Genomic DNA, 12,958 nt, shown 5'->3' on the forward strand with positions numbered 1-12,958 from the left:
CAACACTATAATAATAACATACAAAGGTGAGAACTGTTGAAGAATTCCCCATTTACCTTGTTAAGAACTCCACCACAGCATCTCCCAGAAATTCTAAACGCTCATTGTGGTTAATTCTGAAAAAGGCATTTTAAAGTTCACCATAACCTAAGTAACACATACTGGTTATTTACACAATGCAATTAAAACAGAGAAAAATCAGAGTTGATTGCTAATCAGTCACAATACTAATTTTTGCAACCTCCCACACCCTCTCTGGATTATAATCCTTTCCAAAACAGAGTAATAACTATGTGAATCATGAAATTCAGGACTGACACCACCACTTTCAAAATTTCCATATACTCTGTTCTGAGCTACTGCTAGAGCTTCACAAAACAGGAAAAGGAAACAGGACTGCTGCCTGGCACTGATGTCAAGTTTCTCTGTCCATCAGAGGGCAACAGATGATTGAAACAAACAGCCTGTTCCAAGCCTTGTGCATGACACTAGGGAGCCGTACCTAATTAACATCAACAACTGCAGGGCAGGATGACCCTGCAGCAGATCGTTGCTATGGCAGAGGAAATAGGAACTTGGATTTTTCATAGCACCTTTAAAGGCCTTGTTTTCTGTAACTTCCTCCGAGCCCAAAAGAAAAAATGGCTGTACCAGGAGATGCATCCAAAGATGCCATTAAGTTATTAGAATCTTTTATTTCCTCTGTTTTCTTTCATCACTGCTCCTGATTTACCTTTGTTTTGCTAGAAGTCTCATTTCCTTCAAGCTGTCTGCCTGCTTATATTCAATACATACAAATTTCTGCTCTAGACAAAACAAGGAAGCAGCACCATTTTTGATTTCACACAGAATCAAAGCCATTGCCACAGGACTTTTTTTTTTTTTTTAATCTAGAAGATCCTTGTCAAGTGTTTGGCAGCTTTTATTGTAATTTTCACTCCCCCAACAATTACTGAATTAGTGTAATTTCTGAAATTGCAGGCCTTTGTTATGGGCTGAAAGAATTCAAGTACCTCTGCTGTACAAAACAGTAATCTGTGAGCAAATCTACAACAACTCTGTGTATCAACATAAATGAATACACACCTCTCTCAAAAATGGGACTTTACATTTTTGTGTTATTTCATAAGAATTAATGTAATTTAGCCTTAGTTATCTTTAGAGGACTCAAATAAGCTTGAAGACAAAAGGGCATGGTCTAGCTGAAATAGCATTGAGGGAACAGTGCAACAATAATTTATGCAGAATTAAATTTCTCCTATTCCCAAGCTTCTTTCAAAATTATGGCTCTTGAATGGCCCAGCTACAGCACTAGCTAAAATACACACTGCCATCTAGTTCATGCATTTAAGAGATTTCACATGCAACTGTTTCTTGCATTAGCTTTGTGAGCTTTGTTTATTCAACCTCAGCTCAATATGGTGCCTGCGGCTGTAAACCACATCTTAAAATATATTTATATGCACAGAATTCTTAGTGGGCATTTACGGATTATTGCATTAAAACATTAATAGGTTTTGCATCTGTCTTTAAATTGGAACAGTAAATCAAGCAAAGCCCATGTTCAGCACCACACTTCTGTTAACAAGGTGCCATGCCAGGAAGGTGCTACTGTGAGAAAACAGTAAAATTGGATGAAGAATCCAGTTTATAGCACTGATAACAACAACAACAAATCTTAATTTTTATTCTGCAGAAAACAAAAAGGTAGCCTTTTAGTCCTCCTCATTTCAAGGATCAACAAAAATGATAGTTATCTGTTAAAACCTTCCTCAGATGTTCTCTGCAGGCATGACCAAATATTTACTATGTCACTGCTAATGGAGGTTCAACACACCTTGGTAATATAAAAGTCAATTCAAAATAACTTTTCACTTCAACTATTTGCCAAAGCTGTTGCTGACAATAAGTTGGTTGTTTCTATTAAATATCACCCTCTGCGGCAGCTTCCCTACTTGCAAACAACTATTTTCATTACCTGGAAGGAGCTGGATCATCCTGTCCCAAACGGGACATAATATTTATCAGGGTGTTTATCCCTAAAACATAAACAATGCACTATTAAGTAAACAGGCACTAATTCACTTTGAATAAATGTAGAAAACAATTATTCAAAATGTTACTTTGTAATTGCTGTACACAAGATTATCCTGTTATTTACATGGCTCATTACATAAAATATAATCCTTACCAATGCTCTCTGCCTAACTGACCACAGTCCCATTACAACACTATTGGATTTCTACATTCAACGAGCCAGATAAATACCACCTTTCCATGAAAAGGACATTCTAAACATTATATAAGCAACAAACAATTTACTTCATTATCACTGAGTATACTTTAACGGGGTGAGGAATATTTTGCAGCAGACAGACTACATGTTCATATTAGTAAGATGCATTTATAAAATATATTCCAGACCATTCACCATGTTGAGCAGCAAATTAAGAAAACAGTACTTGCCAAAAATCTAAGCAAATACATCCTCCCATTTATTACCCTTCCTCGTTCTCAGTTCTTTACTTATTGACTAATTTGCAAAATCCAGTCTTTTAGAAAGACCTCACTGGTGTCTGCATATAACCATTGAAATTCTCTACTGAAGGCATCTCTCAAAAGAACAATGGCCAAAGAAATGATAAAGGAACAAAGGGTGTTCTTACTGATTAAGTGTGTGGTAAGAGAAAAATGTCAGTGGTGCAAATAGCATACCTTTTTTTCTCATGTGTATATGGTGAACTTTTCTATCTCCATACTTGGGCTGTCGAATCCCACAGTTGGATAAAGAATTTCTGGCATGATCCGGATTCATCCCAAAATTTAAATGATGGCTTGGGTGAGTCATGGCAAGCTATAGTGTAACACATACAGGAAAAAAAGGGCTAAATGCATTTTTGCAAATGAATGAAAAACATTATCTTGGACTGGTAGCTTGTAAAAGTTATTTTTCAGTTTGAAGAAAGGTTACAAAGTGATGCAGTCAAATCAGAAACTTGGTTCCAGCAATTTAAATGTAGTGTGAGCTATTTCAGATGTCAGAAAAAAGCAACATTTATGCTCAATCATCAATTTAACTAATTAGCTTTCAGATTTTTTTCTTTAAAGAAAAATTAGTTTAGAAGAGAAAAAGCATGAACTGTCAATTTGCCTTAAGACTTCTGCTTACCAACTTTGCTGACCTGATTTCAATACATTTGCTTATTTAAAAATATATTCACTCTAACACTGAACTATAAATATTCATATTAAAAAAAGCAATTAAAAGAGCTTCTCAACCATCCATATTTACATTACTTAAGTATCTATAAAATTCTCCTAGCTCAAAAAATGAAACAACAACAAATACATTTTTCTTGGCAGAGATAATCACGGAAGAACTCTTTCCCCCATGACTATAGAGGACTTATTCTTCAAATAGAAGAGAATGACACAATTGGTCCTCTGTATTACCTTTGTACAACCAAGGATTACTAAAAGATTACTCTGCTGCTGACACCACTGCTGCAGAAATGTCAGCAGTAAATAAAACTACAGCTTGTTTTTCAGAACTCCATCCTGCAAACTCATACCTTTTCTCCTTCTTTACACATACACAGATCAAAATACTGTGCTTGTATCAAAGTATCTCCACACAAAACTTGTGTATAAAAAAGAGGAAACACTGGAAAATGCAACCTGCAGAAAGTTACTTCTGGCTCACATGCAGGACTAGTGCTGTAGACTGTGAGCAAAGACAGTAATTCACTCAAATACTGTCTGTTGCTTTCTAAGCATAAAACTTGGAGTAAAATTATATTTAATCAACAATAAGAACTTTCTCCTAGTCCTTTTTAATTCCTTGATAGTCTTACTAAGTTTGTTGTAATTGCACATTCTCAAATTCTGCTCCATCTGGATTCAATGACACATTACAGCTTTTCTGAATAGGTAATTCAGTGTAATCTTTTTTTAACCTGCTTGTACTTTAAAAAGAACATACCATGATAAAATAGGTAACAATCAATGCAGAATTATACATCTAACATTGCCTATGCTCAAGCAGATTATTGATATATATACATTTTTAAAAAGCTCTTCCTGCCATGGAAAATTGTTTTTAGGTTTTAAATAAATGCGTGTAGGGACAAAGCATTAAACAGCATATTTGTTATAACCAAACATGACTTGATTTTTATGCTCTCATCTCTTTTTGATTAGTATTTACTTGTTGGTTTGTGTGTTTGGCCTCAACATTTTGAAAGTTTCCATCACTGCATTTTTATCTTTGACATTAAAACAAAGACAACCTGCCAACAACCAAATCCTAGAAAATGTTCAATATTTAATGTAACTTGCAGTAGGAAAAGGCCCAGAAAACAAATCGTAGAAACCAGAGAAGCTGTGAGAAAAGACATTTCCTAAAAATAATTTGGGAGTAACATCTGTAAAGAAATACAAAAACTGCCATGTTTTTAATTTAGTTCAGTCATTGGAGAGAGATGAAATTTACTTTAGAAGGAAGTTCTGAACAGAAGTCTCCATTTTCCTTCAGTAAATTCAGAAAAAGTCTAAGAGGAAAGGGGCCACCATGCAAGGAATCAGCCTCAGAGGTAATCAGTTCCAAAATGCACTAACATAAAAGGCTGACTATGTGACACAGATGCATCTAAAACAAGTAAGAACTTCTCCTCTCCAGTTCCTGCTCTTTCTTGTTAATAAAAAAAAAATAATCATGTGCTTGCAGAAATCAAGAGCTAAACAGAAGTCTGCAGATTTCTATTCACTAGCTACAAATGCAAAAAAAAGGCAATGTTTTAACTATTCTCTTTTGGAACAACTGGCTATAAAAACAAGAAGCAGGGCACTTATATACACTCATATGCAGAATAAAACTGTATTCTCTATAAATACCTGAAAAAAGGAACTTACCCAGAAATAAGTACTTGACAGTCTTTTCAGTAACTGCATTTTTGTCTTGCTACACATTACAAGCAAATCCAGATCTACCATGGGAGCAAAGGTAGGTATAATATCTATGTGAATAACAGATATCTCGATTTAGAAGTCTCTTGGGAAAACTGAAACTTTTGAAAGATCTGCAGTACAAGTAATCTGGCCCATCCAACTGTGGCAATGCTGTGCCTTTCAGCACTATGGATGAACTCGGTAATGTCATGGAGAGAAACTAACAAGATGTTGGGGTTTTCTTTTCATATCTTACCTGCAGTAAGCACCTATCTCTAAAGGTGTAGCCTATCAATTTGTCCAGGTGCATCAGACACTGATGGTAACGGACATGGTGGGTGAGGACAGGAAGCATCATTGCGTGCTGAAAAAACAAATGCAATAAACAAAATCATTCAACTTTAGTATACAGAGAATTCAGACGACTGAGCTAAAAATACAAACACTTCCCAATTGTTAGAACATCTAGTTTACTGTTTTGGTTTAAATGAGGGAAAAAAAATAGTTTTCCATGCTTCACTTATCAAAGCACTTATTTAGTCATGTTTTTATCTCCACAGCCCTGCCCAGGCTAAAGGAATACATACATAAACCCAATCTTCAACTTAAGCAACTTAAATAACAGGAAATTCAAGAAGCTATGACTGAATACAATGCTATATGTTTGTACCTTTTCATTTAACACCCTGCTTCAAAAATGAAGAAGCACCACTTCTCCTCTGCCTCAATACATTAAGGAAGAAACACTTTATACCACTTTAGCCTGCTTTCACCAAACAACAGTAGGTACTCAATTTTCAAGCACAGTTGTACCTTGCTTCACTTCCTTTTGAGGAAGAATTATGGGATTTTTGAAATGCTGTAGTCTGGCACATTTAATGTGCTAAAAAATACCAGAAAGGTTGCTGTTTGTCTAAGACATAGACAATGTTTTTCTGTTGGGTAAAATGTCAATAAAATTGAAAAAAAACAACAGCTCTATTTTATAAGAATGGCAGTCCCCTTCTCTCAGTGTTTCAAAGGAATTCTCCACTGATACTGACTTCAGATGCATCTGGGTTGAAATAAGCAATTAGTGTAGCTTATCAGTACAGTGGTATAGCAAGTATGATATCAACATCACAATTCTTGCATAAGAATGAAGAGAGAAATGGGAGAAATGCAGAATTTGAAGACTTTTATGCACATGAGCATTTGTTAACTAGTTTTTTTTAACTGTTCCTATACTGACATGACATAAATATATTCAAAATAAAGGCGTGTTTTAAGGGCATTAAAATCTGAGGGCTGTCACAATTAATTCAGAAAAAGGACTGTGTATGATTAGAGGAAATGAGTGTATAGCATGGAGAGAAGCAAGAAAAACAAGCACACAAAGTAGATGATGTATAATTTATGGAATAAATGCTTTTACAGATTTCTGCAGGTCACTAATGACAGAACAGCAGAAAATACAAACTGGTGAATGTTACAAGATCAAAAATTAAGACTAACTAATGGCAAGACTTTCTGTTTAAGTAAAAGAACATGAAATTCCTGAGAACTGAACACAGGGCTGGAAGGTAATCACAGAATCATTAAATTGGAAAATACCCTTAAGATGATTTGAGTCCAACTGCTAAAGTAACACTGTAAACTCCACTAACTAAACCATGTCCCACAGACCTTTATAAATACCTTCAGCGATGGTGACTTCACCACTTTCCTGGGCAACCTGTTACAATTCTTGATCACCTTATCTGCAAAGTAATGATTTCTAATATCCAATCTTAAACCTCTTTGGTACAACTTGAGATAATTTCCTTTTGTTCTGTCATTTGCTGCCTGGGAGAATACACCATCTCCCACCTGGCTACAGACTCCTTTCAGGCAGTTGTGGAGAGTGATTTAGTCTCCCTTGAACCTCCTTTTATCCAGCCTAAACACCTTCAGTTCCTTCAGGCACTTCTCACCAGACTTCTGCTCCAGACCCTTCACCAGCCCCAGTGCCCTTCTCTGGACACACTGCAGGTCCCTCAATGTCCTTCTTGTATTAAGGAACCCAGAACTGGACACAAGATTCAAAGTGCAACCTCACCAGTGCTGAGTACAGGAGACAATCCCTGTCCTGCTCCTGCTGGCCACACTATTGCTGATACAGGCCAGGATGCCTTGGCTTTTTTGGCCACTTGGGCACATGCTGGCTCATGTACAGTCAGCTGTTGACTAGGAACTCTTCCCCAGTCCTTTTCTCTCAGATGAAATAACCAGATAGTATGATAGAAAAAGACTTCCTGGATCTCCAAATGGCAGAGAAATATAAAACCACTCTAAGCAGAACCAGGAAGTGTTATTAGGAAATTTTATTTTCTTGCCATGTCACTCATTTACAGTTTTTTTGGAGTATTTTTAAGAACATCTCTTTTATCTCCATATAAACTGTACAGGCATACTTCTTATGTGTTCCTTTATGGAAGGAATTAATTGAAAAACACCAAAACAACCAAACCTGAAACTGTTTCACAGGACAACTGTGCTTCCCTGCCTCTATACTCCACTGTACTAGACAGAAGAGTCTCCTCAAGCAACATTTAACATTCTTTACACCAATACATGTGTCCCTGCATTTGAAGACTGAGATACCAAATTTCAGACTTATCAGCTGTGGTACAGTGAAAAAAGAATTGACAGACCCCTGGGAGCACACAGAAAGACTTTAATTTGACTCTTGAAGCTATATTGACAAAATGCTACTTTCCAGGCACTAACTATTTGATCGATTGATTGATTCAATCAACATCCGTCATCTTGGACTGTGGTTATTCAATGTTTCTGATGTTTTGTGTATTTATCTCTGTAGAAGAGATGTTTTTAAAATATGTATGATATCAAATATTTTGCATGTCCCTTTCTTGCTGCAGCTAGCACAGCAAGTCAGAGACTCTTAAGTGCCCTCATCCTCCTGGACAGCAAGTGCTCCTGACCTGAAGCTACTAAGTGGAAGCAGGTGAGCTGAAATATTTTGGAATGCGTGAATTGCTGAACACTCTACACTGCTGTTGAGGGTTCACCTGCAACAACGGTGTGGGTGGAAAGGGGGAACAGAAGTGGTTGTCTTCTCAGCACGGCCAGATCCTGCCACACAGTGTATTAAGTGCTGCCTAGCTCAGTGGCCAAGTACTGCACTGGATATACTGGGTAACTTCAGTGAGCCTGTCAGAACTCAAACATTTTACACTTTCTTTGAACATTCCAATCACCATTTTTCCTCCCCTTTCAAGCAGTTCATTTCTCAGACAGCAAAGACCAGTGTCATTAAGGCTACATGGAACTCAGAGCAAGTATAAGTGATCATAAGTGACTTAAAAGAGTTTCAATCTTATAAACTGCAATGCTTTTAAAAGCAATAATTTTAAATCACTGCACTTGAGCTCTGCCCCCAGAGCCGATTTATGCGTATTTAGTTTTAGTCTTCTTTAATCTGGGAAAAAGCATATAGCAACAGCAGCAATCTTTCATTTTACATACAGTTGCCTATTCTTGGCCTCTCAAAGAAATCAAATCAAAGGACCTTCATACCAGAACTGGCTGATTTAGATGTTACAGCTGCAGATGGGCACAAAACTGTGAAACAGCTTTACTTTTATCATTTTTTGGTGTTTTGCTGTCCTTCAACAAAATGAAACAGGAATATTCAAGAAATTAGATGAATCACAGAAGATATTTTGAATAACAGAGAACAGTTTGAAAGTGCCTAAACTGGAAATTTACACTGTTTACTTGAGCTGTAAAACATATACAGTTCACAACAAAAAATTACAAAAGGGCTGTGATGTTCCTGAGCTATGTGAGGAGATATTGTGCCACTATTCTCCTTCTACTTCAGAAGCGATAGTAGAATCACAGAAATCTTTCAGATGGAAGAAAAGCAATTTTAGTTACTAGCATTTCTCTCACTATAGAATTTCCCCCTTTGGCCTGACCAGACTTCTAAGATTACAATGGAACTTCTAGCTATACCCTCTCCTAGAAACGTCCCTAATTTATAGTTCACATTGTTAAGCTAATATTAAGCTGCATATATTTAACTCTTAAATAACATCACCAAAACAACAGCTAAAAAATAATGCAAGTATATCTCTAGCCAAATTATTTGCTTGTTACTACTACTCAAATTTTACTAATACAAAATTAAATAAAAATTGCATTTATTCTTATCATATCACAAAGCTGGTTGCAGTCAACAGCTTTAGAATAGGATATGATAGAGAGATGTTCCTTTGAGATGTCATGCGTATGAAACAGAATATCTGAAAGATACATTTCTACTGAGGATCACCTCAAAAGTTAATTGCGGTGGGGTTTTTTTACTTTATTTCAAGTAAAAAGATATTTCTTCATGTTTTACTGTAAAACTTGGGGTGTTTTTAAAAGCTTCCTGAATAGAAAAATATAATAAAATTAAAATATCTAAAACCAAGCCAGTTGATGGATTAAGAGCTCCACACTGGACTCAACATTTGGCAAACCCCCAGCCTCAAACTGGCCATTCCTAACCTCTCTCCCTTGCACTAATCAGCCCCTGGCAGAAAATTTTAAATTACTTTTTTTGTGTGTATAGAAGTGGTGGGCAGAATACTAGAACAGTTCCCTAGATCAATAGATATTATTTCCATTTGGTTCTTCAGCCTTGAAGAAACCCTTGCAAAGGTAAATGGCATCTACCAAGAAAGAAAATACATCTCTCGGGTTCAGTCACCTGGCAGACGTCAGAGCGTATCCCTGTTTTCCAGAATCCCTGGCTGCTCAACTCCACGGTCACTTCACGTCTCATTGTGTTCTTCTGGCGAATTTTCTGCAGTGCTTCCTAAGCAGGGAGTAAACAGAGGTGACCACATTTTTTTTACTGCAAATGACAAAACAAACCAGTCTAACTCATACATCCAAGATGATACATGAGTAAGAAAGGTAAAGTCCTTATAATGAAAGCACTTTCTTTACCAGATGCACAAAACAACCTCTTCATTCATGTCCATCACGGTGAGTACTCCTGGTCTGAATATTCAACAGGAGCAAAACAGGCTTTGTTTTATCATCTTGGGTTCTTTGCAACAGCTCGTGTTCAGCTATGTCACTCTGCCCAGTCTGGGAAAAGGGTCAGCATTCAACAGTTCTAGAGATTATGCTGATTGAAATCCACCCATTTTATTCCAATAAAAATTATTTAAAATATGTTTTACCTTGACCACTGGCTATTTTGGTGGTGTGCAAACAATTTGTCTCTAGAAACCATGAAAGGGTCAGAATCATTAAAAATTTTGACAGTATCATTGCAAGAAAATATTTTCTGTAAAAATGAAATGAAAGAAAAACAGATAAAATAAATCAGCCCTGCATGAGAATCTCTTGGTTCCACTACTATAAAGCCCTGGGGTGTGCAAGCTCCCCACGCAGCATGAACTAACCCCTCAGTGCTCTGCCTTCTTCAGAACACAAAGCTCTTCAAAGCTGCAACTCATCCTGCCTTTCCCTCTCCTTTTCATTACAGGGCACTTGCTCAAAGCTTTCTCTTGCCAGCTCCCAGTTAGAAGCCTGTGAGCACACCTGGGCAGGAACAGGCTCTGTTTTCTGATTTGCAGAGACTCACAGAGCAGTTCCAACAAGTGCATCTGTCCAGACACAGATTTATCAAACCTCAGACACCTCAATAAAGCAGTGCCTAGGGTAGGACGCTACATAGCCCTGGCTCCTTTTATATTCAGTGAAGGGGATAAATGGCTTCAAAAATACATTTCTCCCTCCACTGACTTCAAAGTGAGCCTTTAGGTCCTAATTTATGCACCTGCTGTAAATGCTCAAAGTTAGGTTAGAGGAACAAAGCCCCAGGCATGACCTTGTCACAAATAATATCATTGTACAGCCTCACATTGGTGGATGACTGATGGCAGAGGGAACAGAGATGCTGCCAGCACTGCACCCCTTGTGCATTGTCAAAGGTGTCATGGAGTTTTCCTGAGAAAGGTGCTACAGACCTGACTGTATTTCAGTCTGACTGGCTCAGAAGCACTTCGTAATATATGATTAAAAATCTTTAAAAGCCCATGTACCAGTCAGGTACAGTCCTACAGCTCCTGAGTTACTGACACCTCTACTGGCAAATATATAGATTATCCTCACACAAAGTTTCTGCTTCAGCCCTGTGTGCCTCCCTCTTAGCAAACTACTTTTAGAACTTGTTATCCTAGATAATACAGTCTAGAAACAAAACAGAAGTCCACAGCAAGTGCTAAATAACAAAGGAACATTTTATCTTCTGGAGCAAAATATGACCACCACCTTACAAACAATCCACTACAATTTCACAAATGAGCTATCCATTACCCCTTAAGGAAATATGCACATAAAACACACTGCTTGCTCAGTGTGTAGCTGTGGCAAATAAAATCACCTCTGTAAGAACAAGTACTTTTTTTCCTTTACAACTGTGGCACAGTTCAGTCATAATGTTGTGGATTTTTTTTTTTTTCCATTTATAAGTAAGAAAGCCAAGGGCTTATTTAATATCAGCATTAAATGAAATGTTTACTAACACTCTTGCTCACACAACAGCATACTATGCTTTGCAACAATGAAAAACATCAGGTCCAATGTCATATGTATCAAACACTTTCTGCAACCATAACTAATTCCAGAAATACAATTTCTGAGACTTCTCCTATAAACTGGGGAAGTCCCAGGAATGACACTCCATGATTCTCAAGCGTCCTCGCCAACTCAGGATAGTCTATGATTTTGTGAATAATTAGTGTTTCTAATGGATAAATAATAATACAGTACCACTTAATTAAATACCATCCTGTACTCGAGAAGTTAATTTCTCCTTTGTGTATTCTTTACACAGGTTGTCAAATTAAGAGTGCCTGACAAACAGGCACCAGACAAATTCAAAGCTTCAGTCCATGGGTTTACAGAAATAGCCTGGTTTAGGCTATATTTAGGAGTCTTTGTTTTTCTACTTTTAATTCCCAATTGGTTGAGCATTTGCACTTAGGAAATGCTTATTGCTCATCACTTTGCAGGGAACAAAACAAATGAGAAAAATATCTTGTCTATCATACAACAACCAGATTATTTCAAGTCAAAGATCCTAAGCAATGTCACTATACCACTTAATAAATTATGGTTTATGCACACAAGCATGGCAGTTTTTATTTCAGAAGAGAAATGTTTAAAATTATGAGCCAGTTAAAAGTACATTATGAAATAAAAAGTCCTTCTCTATGCTAATTCTTGAAACCATTAATGGCAACAGCTATAAAGAAGTTATGGTTCCATAACAATAATTCCTATAATTGGGTAAAAAACTTGCAGCAGTTTGACAGCTGAAGAAAAGAAAAAACCTCCATTCAATAACAAACATAGATAAAAATAAAATCTGTGTTAAGAGTCTGGAAAGAAAATATTTTGCAAAGGATTTCTATTGTTTCCATAAACAGAGCAGTCCTGTTAGCTGTATTCCATCCTGAATTACAATGCTCAATTATCAGTCATAGGAAGGTCCAGAATACCTCTCTTTGTGATAATTTCTGTTTATCAGCCTGTTTGACTTTGGGACTATTAGCCAGTAGGTGACGCAGCTTCACATAACTCTTCCACAGCTTTTGGTATCTGAAGGACAAAACCAGAAAACAAGTGTTTTGGTCAGTGAACAGAAGTCTCTCCCTGTTTGTCATTAGGAACATACCAGCTGCTAATAATTCACACAACGTACATAAAGAATGTCTACAGGCACCTCTTTGCTACGGAAATACAATAATCTCAAAACATTTTCTGAGAGGTAATAGTGCCTGGGTAGCTTCTCCAGCAGGGTGGGCCAGGTAGCAGAAAGGAGGCAATAGTGTGCAGAGTGAGGTAAAGAACAGCAAAGATCCAGGCAGACCCCAGGTGTCCCAGATACCCACCCATCCTCTCCAAAAGGCCACCTCTCCATGCTGAAAAGATGTGCCTGCCCCTTAACTCAATTCAGGCAGGT

At 37.1% G+C, this 12,958-nt stretch overlaps 1 protein-coding gene across 4 annotated transcripts in view; it reads right to left on the reverse strand.

Annotated features, from left to right (window-relative positions):
• The window catches only part of DROSHA (drosha ribonuclease III), a 71,823-nt gene that overhangs the window by 25,249 nt on the left and 33,616 nt on the right, over window positions 1-12,958 (reverse strand). For all 4 annotated transcript variants that reach the window (XM_021552352.4, XM_077786109.2, XM_021552351.4 and 1 more), the window contains 6 exons: window positions 12,495-12,594; window positions 9,686-9,793; window positions 5,204-5,311; window positions 2,716-2,854; window positions 1,979-2,039; window positions 57-116 (listed from right to left, as the gene is read on the reverse strand). In XM_021552352.4, coding sequence (XP_021408027.1) covers window positions 57-116; window positions 1,979-2,039; window positions 2,716-2,854; window positions 5,204-5,311; window positions 9,686-9,793; window positions 12,495-12,594 — 576 coding nt within the window. The remainder of the gene's footprint in view (window positions 1-56; window positions 117-1,978; window positions 2,040-2,715; window positions 2,855-5,203; window positions 5,312-9,685; window positions 9,794-12,494; window positions 12,595-12,958) is intronic.

This window comes from Lonchura striata, chromosome 2, assembly GCF_050655825.1.
Source record: "Lonchura striata isolate lonStrDom1 chromosome 2, ASM5065582v1, whole genome shotgun sequence".
NCBI classification, from domain to species: domain Eukaryota; kingdom Metazoa; phylum Chordata; class Aves; order Passeriformes; family Estrildidae; genus Lonchura; species Lonchura striata.